The sequence below is a fragment of the Betta splendens genome, chromosome 8 (genome assembly GCF_900634795.4).
Source record: "Betta splendens chromosome 8, fBetSpl5.4, whole genome shotgun sequence".
In the NCBI taxonomy this organism is placed as follows: domain Eukaryota; kingdom Metazoa; phylum Chordata; class Actinopteri; order Anabantiformes; family Osphronemidae; genus Betta; species Betta splendens.
In genome coordinates, this window is record NC_040888.2 from 2,224,755 (window position 1) to 2,246,285 (window position 21,531).

The 21,531-nt window shown below is 42.5% G+C and overlaps 5 protein-coding genes across 7 annotated transcripts; all 5 read right to left on the reverse strand.

Moving 5' to 3' along the window:
- Window positions 1-15: 15 nt before the first annotated feature.
- On the reverse strand, window positions 16-2,956 carry nme3 (NME/NM23 nucleoside diphosphate kinase 3). The gene is made up of 5 exons (XM_029158098.3): window positions 2,803-2,956; window positions 1,891-2,021; window positions 1,686-1,787; window positions 1,446-1,558; window positions 16-952 (listed from the first exon to the last, which is right to left on the reverse strand). Exons 1-5 carry the CDS (start codon window positions 2,846-2,848, stop codon window positions 841-843), a joined length of 504 nt encoding a protein of 167 aa, XP_029013931.1. The 5' UTR covers window positions 2,849-2,956; the 3' UTR covers window positions 16-840.
- A 1,066-nt stretch (window positions 2,957-4,022) lies between these two features.
- On the reverse strand, window positions 4,023-5,588 carry mrps34 (mitochondrial ribosomal protein S34). The gene is made up of 4 exons (XM_029158097.2): window positions 5,452-5,588; window positions 4,829-5,190; window positions 4,638-4,680; window positions 4,023-4,525 (listed from the first exon to the last, which is right to left on the reverse strand). Exons 2-4 carry the CDS (start codon window positions 5,144-5,146, stop codon window positions 4,227-4,229), a joined length of 660 nt encoding a protein of 219 aa, XP_029013930.1. The 5' UTR covers window positions 5,147-5,190; window positions 5,452-5,588; the 3' UTR covers window positions 4,023-4,226.
- Window positions 5,589-5,633: 45 nt separating this feature from the next.
- On the reverse strand, window positions 5,634-11,059 carry spsb3a (splA/ryanodine receptor domain and SOCS box containing 3a). 3 transcript variants are annotated; one of them, XM_029158095.3, is made up of 7 exons: window positions 10,842-11,059; window positions 9,698-9,902; window positions 9,206-9,386; window positions 8,943-9,130; window positions 8,740-8,842; window positions 8,528-8,653; window positions 5,634-8,073 (listed from the first exon to the last, which is right to left on the reverse strand). In XM_029158095.3, exons 2-7 carry the CDS (start codon window positions 9,821-9,823, stop codon window positions 7,682-7,684), a joined length of 1,116 nt encoding a protein of 371 aa, XP_029013928.1. In that variant the 5' UTR covers window positions 9,824-9,902; window positions 10,842-11,059; the 3' UTR covers window positions 5,634-7,681. The 3 variants fall into 3 exon arrangements, with proteins under 3 accessions (XP_029013928.1, XP_029013929.1, XP_029013927.2); XM_029158096.3 differs by lacking the exon at window positions 10,842-11,059 and adding an exon at window positions 10,555-10,827; XM_029158094.3 differs by lacking the exon at window positions 10,842-11,059 and adding an exon at window positions 10,408-10,426.
- Window positions 11,060-11,626: 567 nt separating this feature from the next.
- On the reverse strand, window positions 11,627-15,801 carry atp6v0ca (ATPase H+ transporting V0 subunit ca). Its single transcript, XM_029159254.3, has 3 exons — window positions 15,559-15,801; window positions 12,897-13,080; window positions 11,627-12,782 (listed from the first exon to the last, which is right to left on the reverse strand). Exons 1-3 carry the CDS (start codon window positions 15,632-15,634, stop codon window positions 12,578-12,580), a joined length of 465 nt encoding a protein of 154 aa, XP_029015087.1. The 5' UTR covers window positions 15,635-15,801; the 3' UTR covers window positions 11,627-12,577.
- Window positions 15,802-17,220: 1,419 nt separating this feature from the next.
- On the reverse strand, window positions 17,221-21,143 carry ypel3 (yippee-like 3). Its single transcript, XM_029159255.3, has 5 exons — window positions 20,791-21,143; window positions 19,526-19,644; window positions 19,283-19,326; window positions 18,677-18,785; window positions 17,221-18,280 (listed from the first exon to the last, which is right to left on the reverse strand). Exons 2-5 carry the CDS (start codon window positions 19,640-19,642, stop codon window positions 18,191-18,193), a joined length of 360 nt encoding a protein of 119 aa, XP_029015088.1. The 5' UTR covers window positions 19,643-19,644; window positions 20,791-21,143; the 3' UTR covers window positions 17,221-18,190.
- Between the last annotated feature and the right edge of the window lie 388 nt (window positions 21,144-21,531).

The following is a 21,531-nucleotide window of genomic DNA, read 5'->3' on the forward strand; positions in this document are numbered from 1 at the left end:
GAAAGGTTTTAAAAATGATTTCAAATTTGGATTTATTGTTTGACACGTCAGAAAAGCAAGAATTCATTAAACCCTTACAACGTGGAAAAACACTTGCTCTGTCAGGTGACACTTTGCAGGTTGGACGTTTGCAATTTGATTACTTAAAACAAGGCTGCAATTCATTTATTAGTAGTAGATTTGTTTAAATAGAGTTACTTTATAGTTTAAGACAAACTATTAAGAAAAAAATACTTAAAAAAATAAAAGAACCATGAAACAAAACATCACTTGGAAAATATGATAATTACAAAAAACGGAATATAGAGGAAAAGCTATTAGGACGTCTGATAGTTACATTCAAGTATTTAAGTGTTTTTAATCCCAGAAGAATTAATTTAAATTTAAAAGGAACAGGAACCAATAAATCACAACTGGAATTTGAGAGGATTGTGGTCAGTAAATGCTCTTTTTTGCGCCTTTTACAGGCTGAATGAATGTGAATGTGTTTGTGGTTAGTATTAAAACTGCAGAAAAGAACTTTGAAGTTTGCTGCCTCTCTCCTGTGTTTACACATAGATCATGGGTCCTGGACCTTTAACGCAGTAGAAATTAACTTTCTGGGTGGATTTAAAAGCAGCGCCTCCCTAACATCCCATCAATAATGACAGTTGAGATCTCATCATCAGCCTTATTTCTTAAAAACTGTAAACTTTAGCTAGTGTTTCTTCTTATAATATTGTTTAAGTAAAGCAGTGACATTGTAAAGCCAAGTAACAGCTCACCTTGCTCATTTTTCACCTCCCTCCAAAATGACATGACAAAAAAGGTTCAAACCAACAACCAATACAGACCACCGGTTCAGATCCAGCGGCTGCTGCTCTGTTCCCAGCGCTGAAGCTCGCTCTGACCAAACCACAGGGCGATTTCCTTCTGGGCACTCTCCACAGAGTCGCTGCCGTGGATCACGTTCCTGCAACACAGCAACACAGGGAGTCAGAACATGCAGACGCGGAGAGGAACTGTGACTTCACCCATTGATCTTATGGCCTCACCTGCTGTAATGGGAAAAACTGTTTCTTCCTTATTCTATGCGGTTGTCATGTGATTTATGTTCTGCAATTAATATCTTAGGTTTTGTCTTACATCTGTTTCATGTATTTGACATTTTACCTACATTGTTCAATGCTTGTCTGTGCCTGATAGACTCTGGACTTTAGCTCCCAAACCCAAGGCCAGGGAGTTTCTCTTTGTCTGTTCAAACTAAGTGTTCTGTCCTCTCTGATTGGCTCTTGTTTGACTGGACTAGACAGGCATTCCACCGTAGTCAGACAGAGGGGTTAAAAGGCAGAAGCAACTTGGAAGATTGTGGGCTCTTTGCATCACACCTTCGTAGTGTATGCACACACAAATTATACAAAAGAAAACTCTAATCAGCCTCTTGATGGGAGGAATGGCCACCACACCTGCCCACTTCCACGCAGTAATCTCCTCTGATGGTTCCAGGCAGAGAGTCTGCAGGGTTGGTCTCTCCCAACATCTTACGCACGGTCTTGACCACGTCTGACCCCTGCCAGACCTGAACAGACAGATCACACGTGAATGACTGGAACCTTTTAATATGTGTACGGAAAAATGCATCAAGGAATATACTTTAACACTAAGTGTTGTGCTACCTCTGTACACAGTATGTGGGAGAATCGTACCATTGCAATGACTGGGCCGGAGCTCATGTACATTATCAGTCCACTAAAGAACGGCTTAGTCCTGAGGTCCCAGTAGTGTTCCCTGAGTAGATTCTCAGACGCCTGACAGACAGACATTCAATTAAAAAACTGAGAAGCAATGGAAATATTTTAGCAGTGCGAGTCTCCAGAGAGGTCTGGAGGGAATAAACTACATTCCACCAACCTTGACAAGTTTAAGGCCCACCAGTTTGAACCCTCTCCTCTCAAAGCGACGCACAATTTCTCCCACCAGTTTCCGCTGCACGCCATCAGGTTTCACAGCGATGAATGTGCACTCGTTCGCCCCTGTCCATCCTAGAACCAGGGATCAGAGTATTAGACAGACAAAACAGAACCAGCTTGATTACCTGCACAAAAACCTGGGAGCGATGACACCTCAGAAACAACCCTGACAGCTGTGCATGTTTGTCTCCACGTGGCCTCTTTGGCTTGAACACACACAAACACACGTGCTGCAGTGTAACAACACACACGTGCTGCAGTGTAAGAACACACACGCCAAGGACCTGATCTGATGGCGTGGCAGATTAAGACACTGATGGGTTCAGCAGGAACTGCAGAGCTCCCGCAGCGGTTCAGACACATGACGGGCCCTGAAAGCACCACTGGCAGAGCAGCTTCCAACCATAACATACTGTATAGTAAAATAACTTTTGTTACATTGTGTAAAATGTTTGCGTTTAAACCTACTCGACCACCTTTCGACTATTTACGTTTAAACCAACCAACCACTAGCAGTGTGAAGCAATTTAAGCTAACACAAAGGTGGAACAGACTGAAACGGACTGTTTACCACAAGAAAAGTCACATAAAAGCCAAAACGCTCCACAAAACGCATTTTAGGTATATAAAATATATATATATGTGTATATTTAGGTAAATAAAGAATGCTAAAGTTTGCGCCGGTGTCATGACTCCATTGTTACAGCAGTGAAGTCCTGACGGAGCTAGCCGAGCTGCCGCTCCCGTCCCGTCCCGTCAGGTTCCGGCTCCTCGTGAGCGTCGAACCCGCTCCGCACACGTGAAACCATGAGTGGTGAAAGACAGACGACACGCGAGCAGACTCATCACCAACCTGACTTTAAAATCTGAGCAAACACCGAGAGAATGAAGCAGATCATCGTTGCTGCTGGACGGAGCACGCCGACAGGAGGACGGACCGTGAACGCACCCAGGGAACGTAATCACGTACCCGCGTTGCTTAGCAACGAGCAGCAGAACGCGGGCTGAAGGCGAAGCTGTGGAACGTTATTACGGCCAAAAGTACATGGAAAAGACACACGTTACGATGAAAGATAGAAAATATATTACAAATATATGTATATTTAAAAAGTTACTAAAAGTAGCTTTAGTTTGCTAATAATTATGTATTTAAAACCCTAATAAGTGCATGGAAAAAAATAAATGTAATATTTTGTTTAGTTCTTGAACTTCTTGAATAACAAGGTGCACATTGTTGATATATATGATGTTGGTGGAACAGATGTGGTCTGACCTGACATGCTGAGGTCTGGTGGTCAGAAAGTCCAGAATCCAGTTGCAGACAGATTTGTGCATAGGTTTTGTTATTGCCCAGGTGTGAGTACAGAGTGCAGTGCATTGGACGCTGCATCCTCTGTGCTCCTGTCGCCCCAGTAGGCAGACTGCTGTGGGTCCAGTGTGGATGGGAGAGAGTCCTTCAGGTGAGTATGACGGGTGAGTGGTTGGTTGATGGAGTTATTTTGGAGGCAGATTCCTTGTTGTCTCTTTCGAAGCGAGCATGAAAGTAATTCAGCTGTTTCAGAAAGGAGACGTTTGTGGTTGAAGCAGCAGGAGCAGTAGGTGACAGTGGTTAAAGTTTAAATTGGATTCTTAAGTTTTCTTGGGTTTGAAAGTTGATTAATGAATATTATTAAAGACTGTTGTCCTTTTATTGTTGTGTTGATTGAGATTTGGACTGTTTCATTTTTATTTATTCAGAGCTCATTCTGATTATTGTGGATTAAAAAGGTTGGTCATTCATGCTGAAAAATTAGAGTTAAAGTTTGAGAGGTTAAGATTCAGGTTTGAATAGTTTCAAGCTCTATGTTGGAGACTCTGGGTTAACAACAGTCAATTGGGTTCTCAATAGCTCTACACTCGAAAGGTCAAAATGTCGTGTGTGTGTGTATATATAGCTATATATAACAACAAGGTGCACATTGTTGCTATCCATCGAGCTATCTATCAATCTATATATGATGTGGTACACCTTTATTTTTATTATGTAGTATTATGTAGTCTATTGTGTAATGCAAAAACAAGCATCTAGAGCAGTAACATTTTACATTAGATTTAATACTTAGAACATTACACATACTCCAGCATATAAAAATAGCAGGAGTCATTTCAATACATGATTTATGACATAGAAGTCATAGATGTTGAGGAGTTCCAGTGTACGCACAGAGAAGACATTCACTCCTTTTGCAAACACTTATTTGGACCAAAATCTCCACAAGCAAACAGTGTTTATGAGAATCACACTGCTGTCCCCTCGTTTCTCTGCCGTTCCTCCTCTTGCCTGCGGAAATAGTCTTTGTTGAACACGACATCCCTCTGTAACGGCAAGAGGGGCTCCTCTGTCACTGCGCTGCCTTGGGCCCTCCTCTGCTGGGCCAGCTTCATGGCACGCAGCAGTGGAGGGTAGAGGACATAGGTCACAGGAGGCTCAGGAAGTGGCTCAAAGTCCTTGAACTGCTGCTCGATGTGTTTGGGAATAAGACGCCAGTCGTGGTACATCACCTTATCCATCTCCTTGACCTCGCTCTCCTGTTTTCCTGATGATGAAAAGATTGGTATGTCAGTTTTTCTAGCAAATAGGGTTCAGGTTTAAATATTTTATGACGAATATAACATTACACTATGAAAACAAACAGGGTCTAACTTCACCTTTGTATGTGAGGATCCCCCATGCTTTGCCATGATCCATGTTCTAGAGGAACATAAAACAGCCCAGTTGCAGGTAAAATCAGATCAACTCGTCTGCAGACGTCTTTACAGCCAGTAATAGGTGAGGTTAAGAGCAAAGTGAAATTTTGACACGTGATGACCTCTAACAGTCAGACATAACCTGCTCTCACCTCAGCTGTGTAGTCCACCTTGACCTTGGTGATCTGCCAGTAGCTGGGCTCCGTGTGGTCCTCCAGCCAGGACTTGCGTGTGAAGAGGCGGCCCACTCCGAACATCTTCATACCTGCCAGCAGAGAGAAGAGGCGGCTCTCCCTGCGGACGTCCTGCCACGCTAGCACGGGCAGCATCTTCCCCGTCAGAGGCCGCTTCATAGTCTCATAGTCCAGGGCGTACTTCTGAGACTCCCGCGGCCGGGACTTGAGCTCTCGGTACGCCCGGATCTTCCGAGCCATCTCGGCTATGAGGCGAAGTCGTTTTTTCTTCGCCATGGCTGTGTTACGACCAACAGCTCCTCCGCCGCTAACGCGAGGCCCTGGAAGAAACGAAGCTGCTGTTTTACAAATGCTACATTTGAACTTGCAGCATATGTGAGCTGCTTGTAAACGATACGCTGCAAACCGTCAAAGGAGAAGATGAACACCAAACAACGCTAACGTGTGTTAGCTGTTTGCTAATGTTACATAGCAACACCAGATAAAATCATCGGACATGTCCCAACTGGCTGAAGGTAAGATACTGATGTTGAATACACTAACTTATTCATACTTTGTAGTTATTACTGACAAGAATATACCTTAATTAATGGCACTGATGAATGGAACCAGGACCTTGACCTCCGCAAGACAGCACAAACACGACTTCCGTTCCCTTGGTCCGAACTCAAAACGTTCCGGGTGCACACGGAGCGCATTAGTTCCGTCTCTTGTAACGTACCATAAAATTACAGATTGCAGCCTCCTACAAAAAATCTGTCCGTTTAATCTTTTGTGCATATTAAGCAATAGTTTTATTGTCAGCTGAAAATCATGCTGATAAGTTATACAGAGAAAGGTGAATAAAGGCCTTCACAAACAGTATTAATGTGACATGGAAGAAACACTTAAGACATTTTCTATTTACAGTATAACAGTAAGAAAAAGTGCTTGGATGCATAAATGTAAAGACAAAAAACAAGACTACACCTAATCTCCTGGTGGTTACAGGAGCTAATGAAAGGAGGTCATTTATAATTAACACAACTGGATAGTTCAGTTGGTCGTGTTACTACTCATCACAAATGACCATGCTCTTCTGGAATCATCACTATCATTGTCCCAGAGTCTCCATAATCACGCCCCAGTACACCCAGTCTTTCTGAAAACCCTTATCACAGTCAATGCACGTGTTGCATAGTACCGTAAAACTCTGTGTACATCTAACTAAGTCGTGACCTTGTAGCAGAGGCCCTCCATTATTATATTATATTCTGGTACTCAAAAAAATGTTATTTACATATTTACCCTGGGGGAAATTTTCTCCTATTAGCAAACAATCAACATGTTTTAAACATTTAAACACCACTTAGCCCCATAGATAGATAATGAGACAAAGATAGGAAGTGATTAAAATGGCAGTCATTCTGTGTCTAATCGTACATGATTGTGCCTTTCTGATTATTTCCATGTCTCCTGGAGCCTGGAATAGCTCAGCATATATGTTTTGTGTCTACTTGTAGTCATTTAATTGGCTTTTCGTGTAGAAATGTTAGCAAAATCTCTCTTACAACACTTGCTTAGGGGCCATTTGCTCTCTTGCACAGCGGTCAGTGATCCATCCGTCAGCCAATATAACAGTGGCTGTAACATATTTTTAACATCTTTACCCAGTCTAACAAATTATCAGCACAAATGATAAAATGATGGCCTCTACATCCTCAGCTGGAGAGGGTATCACCACTAGAAACATGCCAATCTAGGATGTAGACTACTTAGCAGGAAGAGAAGTTTCTACAAGCATTTTTTTCCAAAGGTGACATAGAGATGAACAATTCATACAAAAACGATGTAGAGCACACTTAGTTAATTCACAGGAGACGTTTAGGACGTAAAGCACGACATAAGGCCTTAGAAAAAATAAAACAATGTCACTGCATAAACAGAATCAGTATAAAACAATAAAACTGCCCATACTCTTATAGAATACCAAATAAACTAACTTTTGTAATGGTTCTATAAAATGATGGGGTAACAGCAATGAAAGTCACTCATATATTCAGTTTCATCTGATGAACTATTTGTCTGACAGGGTTTAACAGTGCTACACTTAATACAATGTGTAGTTCCTACATCTTTTTTTTTTAAGAGGAAATTCATATTTTCTATAAACAACATTTCAACAGAGCACTTTGAAACGCCGACACCACAAATGTCATGTTTTTTCTGCGCTAATGATTAATGAGTAATCAGGCGTGCTTTAGTTGCCCGAAGATGACGTCTGACCCATGAAAGATTTAAAAGAAAGCACATCTTCACCATGAAAATTTGAAATGCTGTTGCCCTCTTTAACCAAGAGTTAAGGACAGAGTCGTGACCTGCTGGTATGAAAGATTGTTTCTCTGCTGACCTAATAGAAACATGTAGATTAGCTTTGCAGCTCAGATCAGCTCTTGCTTGTGTAAGCATGATTTTCTTTGCATTGTGCTGCAATGGCCACCAAGTTCAGGCCATAGTTGAATTCAGTGTTCCACTGCACAGTGTAAAACACACTATACCCCATTGGCAACAGACTCTCCTGACAAACAGAACACCAAAACTTTTCATGATTTTGGATACTGAGTGAACGATGAGCATTAAGACACCGGAATGAAAAGGGAAAAGATGACGTACAGGCAGCGATACTGATCCTACGACTGCTCAACACATCCAGGTTATTGGTTTCACATCTGTGTAACACTGATGGGAATCTTGCAGCAGGTGTGTCCTCAGATGCTGGAGGACAGCGACGACTGCCAGTGTTTAAAAGGAGGTAAGATTCGAAATGTGCGTTCATGTCCAGCGACACCTCTTCCTCTGACAGGCTTCTGGGTCGGACGTACAACCCTCTGAGTCGCTCTCAGAGGATGACGGTCCAGCCAGGCGAGGGACGGGCAGACGCGGGGAGCGCTCCGGTCCATCTGGGCTTTCCTCTGTGGAGCCACTGTTCAGACTGAGCACCCAGCCCAGTTTGTTGTGGAGCAACTGGCGAAGGCCTGGCGGCAGCGGCAGCACCTCCAGAGTGTCTATACATTCTGGCAGCAGCTGGCGAAGGCGAGCGCAGCAGAGGTACAGGAGGGAGGTGGGTGCAGAGCAGGACCTGATCACCTTCATGCTGCTCTTTGCTGCAGTGGAGCAGGCCATCGGATAAAACCTCTTATTCTGTAGCTCGGTGGTAGCAACACCTGGGGTAAAAAAAATCAAGTCACTGTCAGTATTTGTGTAATATGTATAATATGTTGTTTCAGTATCACACTTAATCCTATAAAGTAAATCTGCACTCATCTGTAGCTCATCTATGGTGTCACAGCCAAGATAAGAAAAAAAGTGTGATTTCTAATTTCACATAAAACATTAAGACCTCAGTAGAAGTGAATGAAGACAGTCTAATAAATAAACACATTTTGCTTTGGTGTCCCGAGTCATACTGAAAGCAGAACCAAACATGTTGGTTGGAACTCTTTTTAGCTGTAGTCATGATGATGTTAAAAAATAATTTACTTCTACTTCTGTGTACAGAATAACCGCGAAGGAAAATAAGAACAAGCAAGGGTCTCAATTGTTAAACCAGGAATTTATAATTTTTTTGTACAAATATAGAGAAGTGTCTGAAATGCAAAGAACGATTGCGTAACTAACCTATGCACTTTCGATTCTTAAAGAATGTCAGTGTGCCGTGCCACGTGTCCAGATGGACTCCAATTATAGACCCCTGTCCAAACCGGGAAGAGAAGTTTGTCTTGTCTCCTTTATGATGCAACAACCCTGAAAATGGAAGACAAAAAATATTTCACTTGCACAAGAAGCACTCTGATCAGTTACGAGGACAGCACATCCGGTGGTGGTCGTACCAGTGTAAGAGAGTCCCCAGCTGTCTGTATCTTTTCCCAGCAGGCTACAGAACGTGTGTCTGTATTTGTCTAGGTTAACATCAGAGGTACCAATGCCCACCATCTGCACGAAAAAGAACCATTATGAATCAAAACAAAGCTTCTTTAAATGTATACATGTTCGACTGTTAATATACTCTGACATTTGACTGAACTTTGTTTACCATGTCTGTTCCATAAACTGGGGATGTCATCTTGATTTCCCAGAAGTGCTGCCCATCAGCCAGCTCCTTGGAACCACGGATCGCAGCTGTGCCGCAGCTGTACTCCGAGTGGAAATTCACTTTGCGATTGTCGCAGCTCAGCATTGTTGCTGTTGAACGACTGTTGGTGTCCCACACCCAATCAAAATCTGAAACATCACAAGTCACAGATATTGACGTGACTTATAGTTATTAAGAGTTATTATGCAGCAGGTGCCACGGACCTTGGTCATCCTCGCCACAGTGACAGTCTTTAACTTGGTGAAAGCCTCGTAGACGAGGGTTGTAGCTGGTCTCAGCTTGCGAATCACAGCCACAGTAAGACTCTCCAGTGACAGGAACTGCGCTGGGCACCGGAGGAACGATCACTGTAGAGAAGTCTGCCTCCGAGTCTGAATCACTGAACTAAAGAAACATATTTACATGCACATTAAATGGTAAAAACAGAACAGCTAGACTCACCGCTTTCTGTGGAAAACCATTTGTTTAGATATAGATAGCTTGAAGTGCTGAGCTTCAAGCATGGGACTAACAACAAGCACACTCTGTTTAGAACTTTGTTTCCCAGGAATCCCTGAGGTGCCGATGCCAGACTTCTCAGTGGCTCAACCTTACACAACCTTACAATCTCCTGTCTGCAGCGCAAACAAGGCGCATCATATGACACGTTCCAAGTCCACAGGCGGCTGAGGTTTATTCCAGACTTGTATTCCTACCTCAAGGCGGTCATAGCTCCATTCATCACTCTCAGAGGCCAACACCAGGGCTCGGGCGTCTGCATCCTGCCGTATCCCACCCCACACGTATCGCCACGCACGACTGTTCCTGCTTCTTCTAGACATGACAGCTGACGGGTGAAGAAACCCGACGGTCAGTTCAGGTTTAGTCCAGATGTTAGAAGAACCGTCAGCATCAGTCGAGCTGATGGAGGACAACGAAAAAAAGAAAACAAGAATCATCAAACCAATGCTGCAGTTTGACTAAACACAATGCTCACATTGCAAAGCTGCAATTTTATTTCTTTAGATTCTACACATTTCTGAGATTTCAGATTTTAAATGTGATACATATAGTGATAAAAACACTATCTGGAACACAAATGCACAATTGTACTGCAGTGAGCAAGGTCTTATTTAAGCTCAAGCAGGAAACATGTGCTTATATTTCTGATTTCTGAACTTCAGTTCTGCAGGACCTTTATGACCTTCCACCACAACATCTGAATATCTGACACAACCAGGCAGATAATAACTATGAACTGCATGTTTCTGAGCTCGAACACGAGACACAACTTATCAGTATTATCCTTGTCTCACAAATGCAATTAGGTCTGAAGTCTTAACTCTTAATCCAAAACTCAATTACAGGTAATTTATCAGACACATTCTTGTACATTAAGTTATGAGTAAAGCTAACCATAAAATACCTGGCCAATAAGTGCACTCCAACACACGTCATCCTAATAAATGCACCACATACAAACCAATTGTTAATTCTTCGTTTAAACGAAAAATTGCGTTGCTTTATGCCAAATTCTTAACTTAATTACTCTTAAAATTGCAGTGGTGTTTACCTATATTGCTAGGTCTCGTTAGCCACATAGCCTAGCAAAAAGCAGCAGCTAGCGCAGCCTGCCTAGCCTTAGCTAACATGCTAGCATGGTTTAAACAAAAGGGAGAGATTCAAGTGACACTGATGCATCGGTAAATGTTGCACATTCGTGAGTTAATCGGTAAATGAAAAGTAAAACTTTCTTGGAGAATTTCACCTGGAGCTACCCTGAACTAGCTAGCTAGCTGGCTATCGTTAGCATCGCCACGCTAGGACCGTCGGACTGTTGATCGTTTTACCGTAACCCACCTCTGCGCGTCAACCAGCGTTGATGTAAAGATCGATGACGACGCAGCAAAGATCCCTGGAAGCCTCGCTTCGCCAGACACGTTGGCGAACGTCGGTAGCTAAATCACAGCAAGTGACCGAGCGGCATGACCTACTTAACGAGTCCGCCCGTAAACACAGCAGACAGCGCCTCGGCACATGTTGGGCTCCTGTCAGCAGAAAACACGCACGGACCTGGAAGTACAGATGTAACGCACGTCGAGCAAAACTAGTGAATGAAAGAAAAGTCAAATAAATGCTTTTACAAGACTTTTTTAGATTGTGTGGCAAAATAGACGTTGTTTAAGTTTAGCTTGTTCAATTTTATAGAATGGTGCTTAAACAGGCGTTTTTTTTAACATAAAACGTTTTTGTTAAATGTTCAGCTTTGTGTTACACTAAACATGAGTATTTTACAGCTGACGACATCCTACGTATAAATTGCACATTACCAGACTTCTCCGTCTGCAGCGCAAACAAGGCGCATCATATGACACGTCCCACGTCCACAGGCGGCTGAGGTTTGTTGCAGACCTGTTTTCCTCCTCAAGGCGCTCGTAGCTCCATTCATCACCCAGAGGCAACACCAGGGCTCGGGCGTCTGCATCCCGCAGTGTCCCATCACATACGTGTTGTTACACCCTTACCCCATATGAGTAGTTGCTAGGAGGAATTAAATCTCAGTAAGCACTGTCTGTATTATTGTCAATACATAAATACTGATTAAAACGTCTGACATAAGCAAACATCGACACCAGACCCGCAGATTTTCTGGAGGAGGTTGAGTTTTATTTGGAAATCTGACAGGCATGGCTGAACAATGAGCTCTTACCTTAACCAAATAAAACAAAAACAAAGAAAAATTAAGACAGCAGCACTACAGGTAAACGATACTAGTGTTTCAGTATGTCATATTAAACACAAATCCATTTGCACGCTTTATGCACTCAGGTCACACACACGCACACACATACAGTCACCTGTCAACATGTGGACATCCTCCATTATTAATCACACTACATCCAGAGGATTTCAAGCACTTTTTCAAGAACAATTACCCACAGTGCAATTACTCTAACTATACACAGATAATTTCTATATGTATATGTATATAGGGTTTTTCAATAAACAGTACTCCATTTAGACAGTTTAAGTCAAAATCTTCATAGCTTTTCATACACAGTGCAAAAAAAGGTAACATCTTCTTACTACCGTGATTCAAAATGGTCCCAGAAAAGAACATAAATAAAATACTAATGTGCACAATTTTTCAGTAGTCTCAAAACAAAACATGACCATCGAAACCACCAACATAAAACAAAAATTCAAAGGAGGGGCGTCTGGGCGGGGGGAGGTAAACAATGATACTCACAGCACAGACTGGTTACTACATTTACAGGGGGTGGAGGGACTCTGGATCACTGTACAGATTAAGATCAGACAACAAATCAAGCAGACTGTCCACACATCATCCCATAACAACCAATACATCTTCATGCCCGTGTTGTACATACAGGACCTGACACAACTGGATGGCTTTAAACAATATGGATAGATCACATCTACTGAGGAAACAGCTGTCAAAGACGACCGTCAACACGGTTCTATTGCCATCCCATCCTGTCAGACCCACGAGTGTAATGGAAGTAGGTGAATATCTCCTATTTGTTCTTGCTGCTTTGATGTGGAATGAATGAGATGGTGTTTGATGCAGACACTTATTTTGTAGACAGGATCAGGGCCACGATAAGGCCGTAGAGACCCAACACCTCAGCAAAGATCAGAATTAGGATCATGCCCACGAAGAGCCGAGGCTGCTGGGCGGTGCCCCGCACGCCGGCGTCGCCCACGATGCCGATGGCAAACCCAGCTGCCAGCCCGCTGAGGCCCACACTCAGACCAGCACCGAGATGCAGGAAGCTCCTGTTGGAGGACAAAGAGTTCTGTCAATGTAGTGTCTGACGGGCTTTTGGTAAATCCCATTAAAAGCTAATCAGAACGGAGTACAGATAAAATGACAGAAGCTGTTTGTCTTACTTGTAAAGAGAGACTTTGTCAGAGATGTTGTTTGCTATCAGCACAGCCACCACCAGCCCGTAGATGGCGATGATACCGGCCATGACCACGGGGATGATGGACTTCATGATAAGCTCTGGCCGCATCACAGACATGGCAGCGATGCCTGTGCCGCTCTTCGCCGTCCCATATGCTGCTCCTAATGCTGAGAGAGAAAGACGGGAGACCCTGTTAGTTAATCTGTCCAGTCCAGTTAGTGTTAATTCTTTACTGACGAAGTGGACATTCTTTTTAAATCAAAGCATGAAGGGTGTAAATTCAGACGGGGCAAAGTGCAACATTTAGCCAAGTTAACGAATTCTATAGTTGGATAAGACACTATTTACGAAGGCATCAATCCTCCAAAGTGCTCATCCTTCAGACATAATTACAAAGTGCAGCTAGTGTCACAGATGGTACCTTTTCCTAGGTGTCCTCTCTGCTGAGCCGTCACCTCATGTTTCAGCGATGCGTGCTCTACTTGTCACACATCACTGGTCACTGCAAACGCGTTGCCAGTTAGTTTAAGCACATCCAAGACCGCGTGCGTTGATGCAGTGATCTTGAAATAATCCTTGTACTATCACTTTATTTTGGGTTGGCTTTTTACTTTATCAACTCATGCTTTGCATCGTTTCCTTATCTTGTTGAGGGCAACGTTAACAATTCCACTTAATTCAGCTGCTTTTCCTCAGAGCGTCACATTTGCTGTTCATATTTTTCACATTTTCCTTAGATTTGGCTTAAACAGCATCACACAGCGACTCAGAACAGAACATGTACCTGCACACACTAAATACCCACTGGAGCAAATGTATAAATAATAAAACTAAAATATTACAACACAACCCATTCACACCTGCTGCTGTGGGTGTGCTGACACATTTGTGTGAACACTGATCTACACCAAGGAGGCCCTTGTCTTTGTAACACGAGATGGAATTATTTTATCCCGTCCACTGATGTTTCCTGCTGGTTACCTTTGATCAGTGCATTATGGGACCACTCTGCCCCACAGTGCAACTGAAGTCTTCAGATGCATCTATAATTAATATGTCTGGACATCATATTCATCTCCTGTGGGTGTTCAGCATTATAAGATCATTGAGTGTTTGTTCAGTGTGTGATTTTCCAATCTCCTGCTACACAGTGCTTACACTTAATGCAACTGCTATGTGACTAAATTACAGACAACAGTTCAAGTAGACCAGCACTCCTGACATCAGCAGTCACACCTGCAAGTGTTGTGAAAGCTTTAGACTTAGATTAACTAATTTAGTGTTAATTATGGATGTGCTGATTTAATTAGATGGTGCAACAGAGATATGAATGATATTTTTCCAACACAATAGTAACAAAGTTGAGATCACTTGCGTTACTCTGTAACTGCTTGCATCAGAAGAAATCGTTTATTTTAAATCACAAACAAGTACAATCTGACTGACCAAATTTTACTTTGTATCACTGTTATTACTAGGAATAAATGATCTATCTATGGGACTTACGCTACTATGGAGCACATTTTCTGAAAGAAGATGCCTGTTTAATTTCACGGCCAGGTGTTCAGGCCTGTATGTCTGCCGGTGCAAAAAGCTTGGATTCTACACCCTGCAGAACAGTATAATCCTTGTTCAGTTAACTGAATATTGTCAAGAATAAAACAACACAGACCCCTCATACCTTGGACACAAGCAGCTCCAAGGTGTAGGTGCAACAGAACAGCGTGTGCCTAAAAAATTAGACAATGGTTTCATCCCACACGCCTCCACTCAGCTGAACAGCTTTTCATGTGAAATCATAAACCGTAATAACCCCAAGTCCATAAATAAATGCATGTCTAGCACTTGCATGTGTTGCAACATGTCTTACATCACTTCACAAATCTAAATACCAATACACATGTATAGTCAAATTCTTTGTGTGTACCAACATACAAGTAATGCTGCTTCTGCTATAACTTAACTATGACAGATCACCAACGGCCTGACTGTGGCAGCTGCTATCACAGCCAGGGTCTGTCACCAACCAGCTGTGCACAGATAGAGTCTCATCGCCTATGCTTACCACGCTGTCTGCTTCATTTGACTAACAGTAACACACGTCACCAAAACTGATCTTCCTAAGACAGGAAGTGATCAGATTAATCATGCAACGCTTGTTTGCTTTATTTTTGTATAAACCTTTCCTTGTTCTTTATATTTACGTCCCTTCTAAACGCACGTAACCTGACAGCTGTAAATCAGTGCATGTTTCCTTTTTATTGCTCGTAGTCATTTGAATATCATAACTAACTCTACAGCACCTTATCACCTCTCTTTGTATAACAGCTTGGTTGACACAGGACAAGCTTCACTGACTACTGCTAGCTGTAGCTTGATATAAAATAAGCTGGAGCTAGCTGCTAGCTGCGGTGATCAAGCCTGATGAGTTAACATCAGCTACAACGCTAATGGCGTTAGCATCCGAGCTGCTTCGTGTCGTTGGGAGCGTTACGTCGCATCCCTCGCAGGGAGCGCGTCCCCCCCACCCAGTACAGGATGGGTTTTCTAATACGGCCCCGGGATTTTAACCAACATCGTGCCAAGATGGCTCGTCGCTAGCGCGTCAGCGGTGAAGCAGACGTGTCAGACGGAGGTGTAGTTACCGCTGAAGACCATGGCCGCAGAGGCTCCCATCACAGCGAAGAAGGAGGAGTACTCGGGGGCTTCCTCAGAGGACATCGTCGCTCTTTTTTCGGGGCGATACAACTACGAGGCGGACAGTCTTCGTTGCGGGGTCCCCCGTATCGCTCCGTCGGCTATGGACAGGCGAAGTCACCGAGAGGAGGCGATTACGTAGCCGTCAGCGCGAGCACCGGTGTGGAGGAGGAAAATGGCGAAACGGAAAAAGTCACGTGACCAACCATCTCGGAAGGATCCATTCGTGTGGACGCGGGGGGCGCTCAAGTTAAACAAATTAACGTATACATGTAAATTAGAAACATAATGTCTGCATTCAGTACATGGTATACACCGTTTTCACTTTGTAGTGTTTGACACACTGGGTTTATGTTACAATTATCTGTAATATCACAGCTTTACGTATATGAGTTTTAGATTGTATAGTTTGTGGTATGTTCTGCTGCAAGTGCAAACTGCGGTTGAAACGCTACTCGCTGGCGTAGTAATTATCTGGTGTCAAATATATAGTAAACAACCCTTTAAATTTTGCGTTTCAGCTACAGGCTAATTGACAATATAACAACAAATAAACACTGTACAATAGAGGTGGACTGCAAATCAATAGTAGAGTCCATATCCACATGCATTCATTTCCCGTACAGGCCTGTGTGTCATCTATTCACCCAGGAATAAAGCTATTTTTTAATTTTTATTAGCTCTAAATCATCATTGAAGAGGTCAAACACAGACATAATGAAAAGCTCACATAGTTTATTTCTGCCTGGAGAAACGTGTCTCTGTCAAGGTGACACCATAAATGAAAATGGTTGTTATTGCTGTGACCTAAAGGGACATTTCACTAAATTCAGAATCTCTCTTCAGGATTGACAGACATTAGGGCCCATTTTTGTTGTATTATATTTTTCTTACATTTTTAGAATTACAAATCGAGCGATATTATTGTACTGCTTGCATTTATTATAATTTATAATATACTACACTGACTCATTCTGCATGAGCACTTTTTGTTGATTGTATTAACATTTTAAAACTTGTAACAATGTATATAATAATTTTACTTAAAGTATTTGAGTGATTCTTCTGCTTTATAATTTCTCAAGTATTTTTTTCTTTTGCTTTTTTTATACTAATTGCGTATCTATTTCTTCTGTTCTATTTGTCTTGCAACATGGTAATTTCCCCATCGCGGGACAAAAAAGGTATTATATTATATTCTAAGTTCGTACTGAAAAACCCTCTCAGAGGCTGAGCACGACATACAAAACTAAGTTCAATCAAACTGAGTACATTTCAGATGTGGCAAATACATAAACTTGCATTGTAAATTATCACCTAACGTTTGTTAACTTGTTCTTTTACCTTTACTCTAACTCTTGACTCTCAGTGAGTCAAACTCACAAGCAGAGCCCTCAGACACATTTGCTACAAAGCATCAGCTTTTTAGTGTTTTTGATACAAATTACAGCTAAAACATCCAAATTGTTTCTATTATTTACATTATATTATTATTAGTAGATAATTATATCTGGTATTACTAGATAAGCAGCAAAAGGATATTTTACCTATTTTGTGTTGGAGAAATCAGATACATCACATTTAACAAACAAAGACGACTTAACAACAGCTACAGACACAGTATTTTAATGAAAGAGCAGGTTAAAATTATACACTTTAATGAAAGAAGCAGACATAAAAAAATCACCATAAATATGCTACATAATCCTAACCACACGTTGCTCTTACATGATTGAGTAAATGCAGCTGTGAGGGCAGCAGTGTTAGCCCAAAAGAAACAAACTTTAAATCTCCTCAGCATTAAGTAAAAGTGAAGACCTCTGTGCAGTGGGAACTGGGGACGCAGACCCCATATTAATGCTTCAACACCGTCCACCCTGGGACACCTCAGCACACACTAAAAGGGATACCTACAATCAGAAGACATTCATACTTCATTTTAAGAATTTCAGGCTGCTATTGGGAGGCTTAACTAATCTAAAATCCAAAACCCAGATTGCCTTTGGCACATATATACAAGCGTTAATGATCTTACCATTAAAAAAAACACAAAAAAAACTTTAGACTCCCACAGCTCTAAGCAAACTGAACCCTTGCATCACTTGCAAATGATCTACAGATTAAACAATCCTAAATACTTTACTTCGATGATCTAAAAGTGCACTCTGAATTCAAACCCAAATCCCTGCATCTAAACTTTAAGGTGGTCAAATTGACTTGACTGGCCTCATTTCCATGCAGTGAGACTGCTTAGCAGCAGCTGATAGTGTTTCCGTCACTCAAACACTCCTGTGTGACTACATCTCTCAGCCTTTCACACACACAAACCCTGCACTCATTCAGTTCATGCCCCAGCACAATTAGCAAATGGGATAGCGATATCAGCAAATGTGTTGTTGTGGTCGCTGGAAAAACATGAAGAACAGAAAAGGATAAAGGTTATCACATGCTATTCTGGGCGAAGCCGAACAAAGTGAAAGTGTGGCACAGCGATGGCTTGACATGTGGAAGCAACACTGGAACCCTTTTAAAATCGAGGGGGATGCAACTCTTGTAAAAGACAGAAGCAGATTTGCCCGCTCAGTCCCAGCCATTGTCCTTGATCATGTGGGACAGCTCGATGATGTACTTCCCCTCCTTGTACTTCTGACTCAGTTCAAAGGCTTGTTCCTGCAGACAGAGGGTGCAATAGGGTTATTAGCATGGCTCAAAATCAGATTTGTGGAGATGCATTCCCCAAGAGTCATCCAGGTCAGGGTATTCCCAAATACCATTTATGTGAAGTCATGGAAAGATATTTGGTGACAAGTGGACTGCGGTTGTCCAGAATCAGCGAATTAGTTTAGAAAGATGGTGCTTAATTGTTTAATTTTTGTAAATATGAAGACAATTTTGAACTGAATGGTGACATTTTATTCAACAAAGCTTCCGATTTTGCTCGCCGCTTCTCATCTAATGGTAACGTTCCCTAACACACTGACAGTCTTCTTTTAAATTTTAGCTGGAGAGAGCAAGCTTAGCCTGAATCCAGATCAATCAGCAAAATGTGCACGTGTAAAAACGTACGTATTTCCAGCCCAGTGTGGTGTGACAGTTTTCACAGTAGATGTCGGCCACAGCGTGAAGTCCTGTGAGCAGCAGCCTCTCCTCCGCTGGACCACAGCCGACGTTCACCCTGAAACCAGTAACAGACTCTCATAGATTCAATCGACTGATTAGCATGCATTGATATGGGACTGGGAACACCCAGTTTGATCAGCCAGTGTCACAGAAATGTTCTCAAACTCAACAGTAACTTTCTTTCAGGGCAGATCCACCATAACTGAAAAACACGTCAAGGTTAACATGAACAGATCAAAGATAAGTTATTCCAGATGTCTAATTGAGTAATCTAAATACTGTGACATCCTACTTACAGACCTCTAGTGTTCCTGACCGACATACTAATGAGAAGCACGACTGATGTGGGCTTCAAGGTCTGCAGCACATGAAAGTACCTGCTTACGTATTGTTTGTTGTTTTGCTGAGAGAAATCACATGCATTCTCTGCTCAAAGGCCCACATTAATACTGAAAGGTCACAAACCTAAATACTGTGAAAGGTAAAGTCTTCTTTGATTCTGTAAAATAAATTGCACCATTTGCTAAGAGCATTTACTTTGCTTATACTTACACAGAGTTGAAGAGGTAGGCTCTGCCTTGACTGCCTTGGAAAGACTATTAGACACAAACAAAAATCAGATAAACTTACTTGATATTTAAAAAAACAAACAATCACTTTTCCAACTTGATAAAATAAGTTGTTAATTGTTTTGTGTCAGTTCATTTCCCCATTTCTAACCTTTGTGAGAGCAGTGAAGCCATGCATGAGTCAACAGAGATGATGAACAACAACTACGCTTGGCAGCACACATACCTTGGAGATAAGATCGTCATGGTTGGCCAGGTGGGCGCGGCAATGCACACAGCTGTAACGGCGGTGGCAGGAATCCAGGTAAGCCTGGAATGTCTTGGACTTTGTCAGCTTCACCATGTCTGGGGAGGAAGCAGGAAGTGCTAGATGTCGTTACTGGGGTCGTGTTGCAGACAGTGGCAGGCTTCCTTCTTGTTTTTGATCAATGAAGAATTCCAGACAAACAGTTTCAACAACAACTCTCAGATCTGATAACATTAATATGCAACTCATAAATAACGTCAACATGTTTTTGAACAAACTGTTTTGTAAGATCTTTGTTTCTCTCTGTTCTTTGAGTGCTTTTAATGCTGTTTGTAAAATTATCAGACATGTAACCAGTGGACCAAGGCCTGACTGAGCTGTGTCTGGCCATCTGCCAGGCTCCCCTATCTCTGCAGGGGACTTCTGAGACTCTGTCTTCTAGGTCTTCTATGTCATGGACTCAGCTCAGAACTAAATCCAAAAACAATGCACAACGTGCATCAAAGCATTAAAAACCTGTTTTAAACCCGTATAAAGGTTGAAATGCCTGAAGCCACTGTAGCTATGACATAAATGCTGAGTAAAAGCTAGAAAAACTCACTGTGGTTGATGTTAAATAATCAAAGTTCAGAAATAAATCACTAGGAAAACACACCTGTGCCAAAAATACAAAAGGAGTCCAAAGCAAAATCTGTTAGGATTAATTACATCACACAAAGTTAATGTTTAAAGTCAGGAGGTAATTTTTACTCGAACCTCCTTTGCACAAGAAGTCGTCTGTTTGTGTCAATATTGCTTTTTTCTTTCTAACCATACAGGCGCATTGTGTATATTTGTGCCTGTCACTGCTCACAGACCTGTGCAGAGTCGCATTAACGTTGGACAAAGCGTGCATTATTAGAAATTAACAAAACGATCCGAGCCTAACGCTGACAGATTAGTTCATTTAGCGCACAGTTCAGCAGGCAGCTTGCCACCTGCTGCAAACGATCCACGCATCATTAACGCTGGAAGCAATTAGATCAGACCAACACAAGCGGTGCGAACGCGATCACGCACTGCCCAGTGCGTCTGCAATCATGTCAACCGCTGAATGGTGACCCAAACGGCCCGATATACGTTGGCTTTAGCAGGAACCTGCTCGGACCTAGCTTGCGCGTTAGCTTGCTCGCTAGCTCCAGCTCAGCAGCTAGCAACAGATCAGCGGCGCAGTAAATGCTGTCCCCCGGTGGCTGTCGACTCACCTGATGCTACCGGAGCTCTTTGCAGCCTACACAGCAGACGAGCGTGTCTGGCAGCTATAAATCATCCGACAGCAGCAGGTTTAAGGCGGCAATCGGCTCAATCAAACAACAGGCGACCACGCGTCCGCGACTTGGACAATAGAGACAGCGCGGTCTCCCTCTGGCTGCTGCAGTCCGTTCACGCGCGGCTCTTTTAGATTATTTCTTTTTTTAAATGTCGGCCAAGTTATAAAGATCCTCCGCGGCCTTGACTTGGACGAACCGGACAAGGTTGGCAGGGTGTCAGGACGAGCGCTCCGCGGCCCCCGGCGGGAGAAAATATGTGGTTTGTTATGAAAACACGCAGAGGAGGAAGTGTGAGGGCTGCAAAACAAATGCGCGTCGGCCAATCAGAGGCCTCCGAGTGACGTCGAGAATGTGGGTCAACCAATCAGCGTCGACCTCACAGGAGCCCTTTATGGCTATCTGTGTAATGGTTGGTGCAGTTTCAAAGTAGGTTAAAATGTACTGCTGCAGAGAAGATCAGCTGAAGTAAAACTACGTGCATCTACTAAAGCACAATTACTGCACTCAAGTACATTCCTGAAGGACTTTTACTTTTCTATACTATGTAAATGAATTTTACTGGAGCAGCATGTACAAGCTTTTGTAAGGGAAGGGTCAAGTTTTACAAGTGCACAAATAGTTAAAACAATATTCTTCTAATAGTACAATTATTATGAGCTATATAAACCTTTTAAT

Coding starts and splice junctions, on each gene's coding strand:
- spsb3a (XM_029158095.3), bottom strand. CDS start 9,823: ATGTCTAGAAGAAGCAGGAACAGTCGTGCGTGGCGATACGTGTGGGGT. Junction 9,387..9,697: donor GGAGCTATGACCGCCTTGAG/GTAGGAATACAA, acceptor ATGTTTCTTTAG/TTCAGTGATTCAGACTCGGA. Junction 8,074..8,527: donor TAAGAATCGAAAGTGCATAG/GTTAGTTACGCA, acceptor TTTTTACCCCAG/GTGTTGCTACCACCGAGCTA.
- ypel3 (XM_029159255.3), bottom strand. CDS start 19,642: ATGGTGAAGCTGACAAAGTCCAAGACATTCCAGGCTTACCTGGATTCC. Junction 18,786..19,282: donor GCCTACCTCTTCAACTCTGT/GTAAGTATAAGC, acceptor TACTGGTTTCAG/GGTGAACGTCGGCTGTGGTC. Junction 18,281..18,676: donor CCACACTGGGCTGGAAATAC/GTACGTTTTTAC, acceptor CTCTGTCTGCAG/GAACAAGCCTTTGAACTGAG.
- nme3 (XM_029158098.3), bottom strand. CDS start 2,848: ATGATCTGCTTCATTCTCTCGGTGTTTGCTCAGATTTTAAAGTCAG. Junction 2,022..2,802: donor TGCTCAGATTTTAAAGTCAG/GTTGGTGATGAG, acceptor CCCTGGTTCTAG/GATGGACAGGGGCGAACGAG. Junction 1,559..1,685: donor CCGGCCCAGTCATTGCAATG/GTACGATTCTCC, acceptor CTGTCTGTTCAG/GTCTGGCAGGGGTCAGACGT.
- atp6v0ca (XM_029159254.3), bottom strand. CDS start 15,634: ATGTCCTCTGAGGAAGCCCCCGAGTACTCCTCCTTCTTCGCTGTGATG. Junction 13,081..15,558: donor TGCGGCCATGGTCTTCAGCG/GTAACTACACCT, acceptor TTTCTCTCTCAG/CATTAGGAGCAGCATATGGG. Junction 12,783..12,896: donor GACAAAGTCTCTCTTTACAA/GTAAGACAAACA, acceptor GTCCTCCAACAG/GAGCTTCCTGCATCTCGGTG.
- mrps34 (XM_029158097.2), bottom strand. CDS start 5,146: ATGGCGAAGAAAAAACGACTTCGCCTCATAGCCGAGATGGCTCGGAAG. Junction 4,681..4,828: donor AGGTGGACTACACAGCTGAG/GTGAGAGCAGGT, acceptor ATGTTCCTCTAG/AACATGGATCATGGCAAAGC. Junction 4,526..4,637: donor GGGGATCCTCACATACAAAG/GTGAAGTTAGAC, acceptor TTTCATCATCAG/GAAAACAGGAGAGCGAGGTC.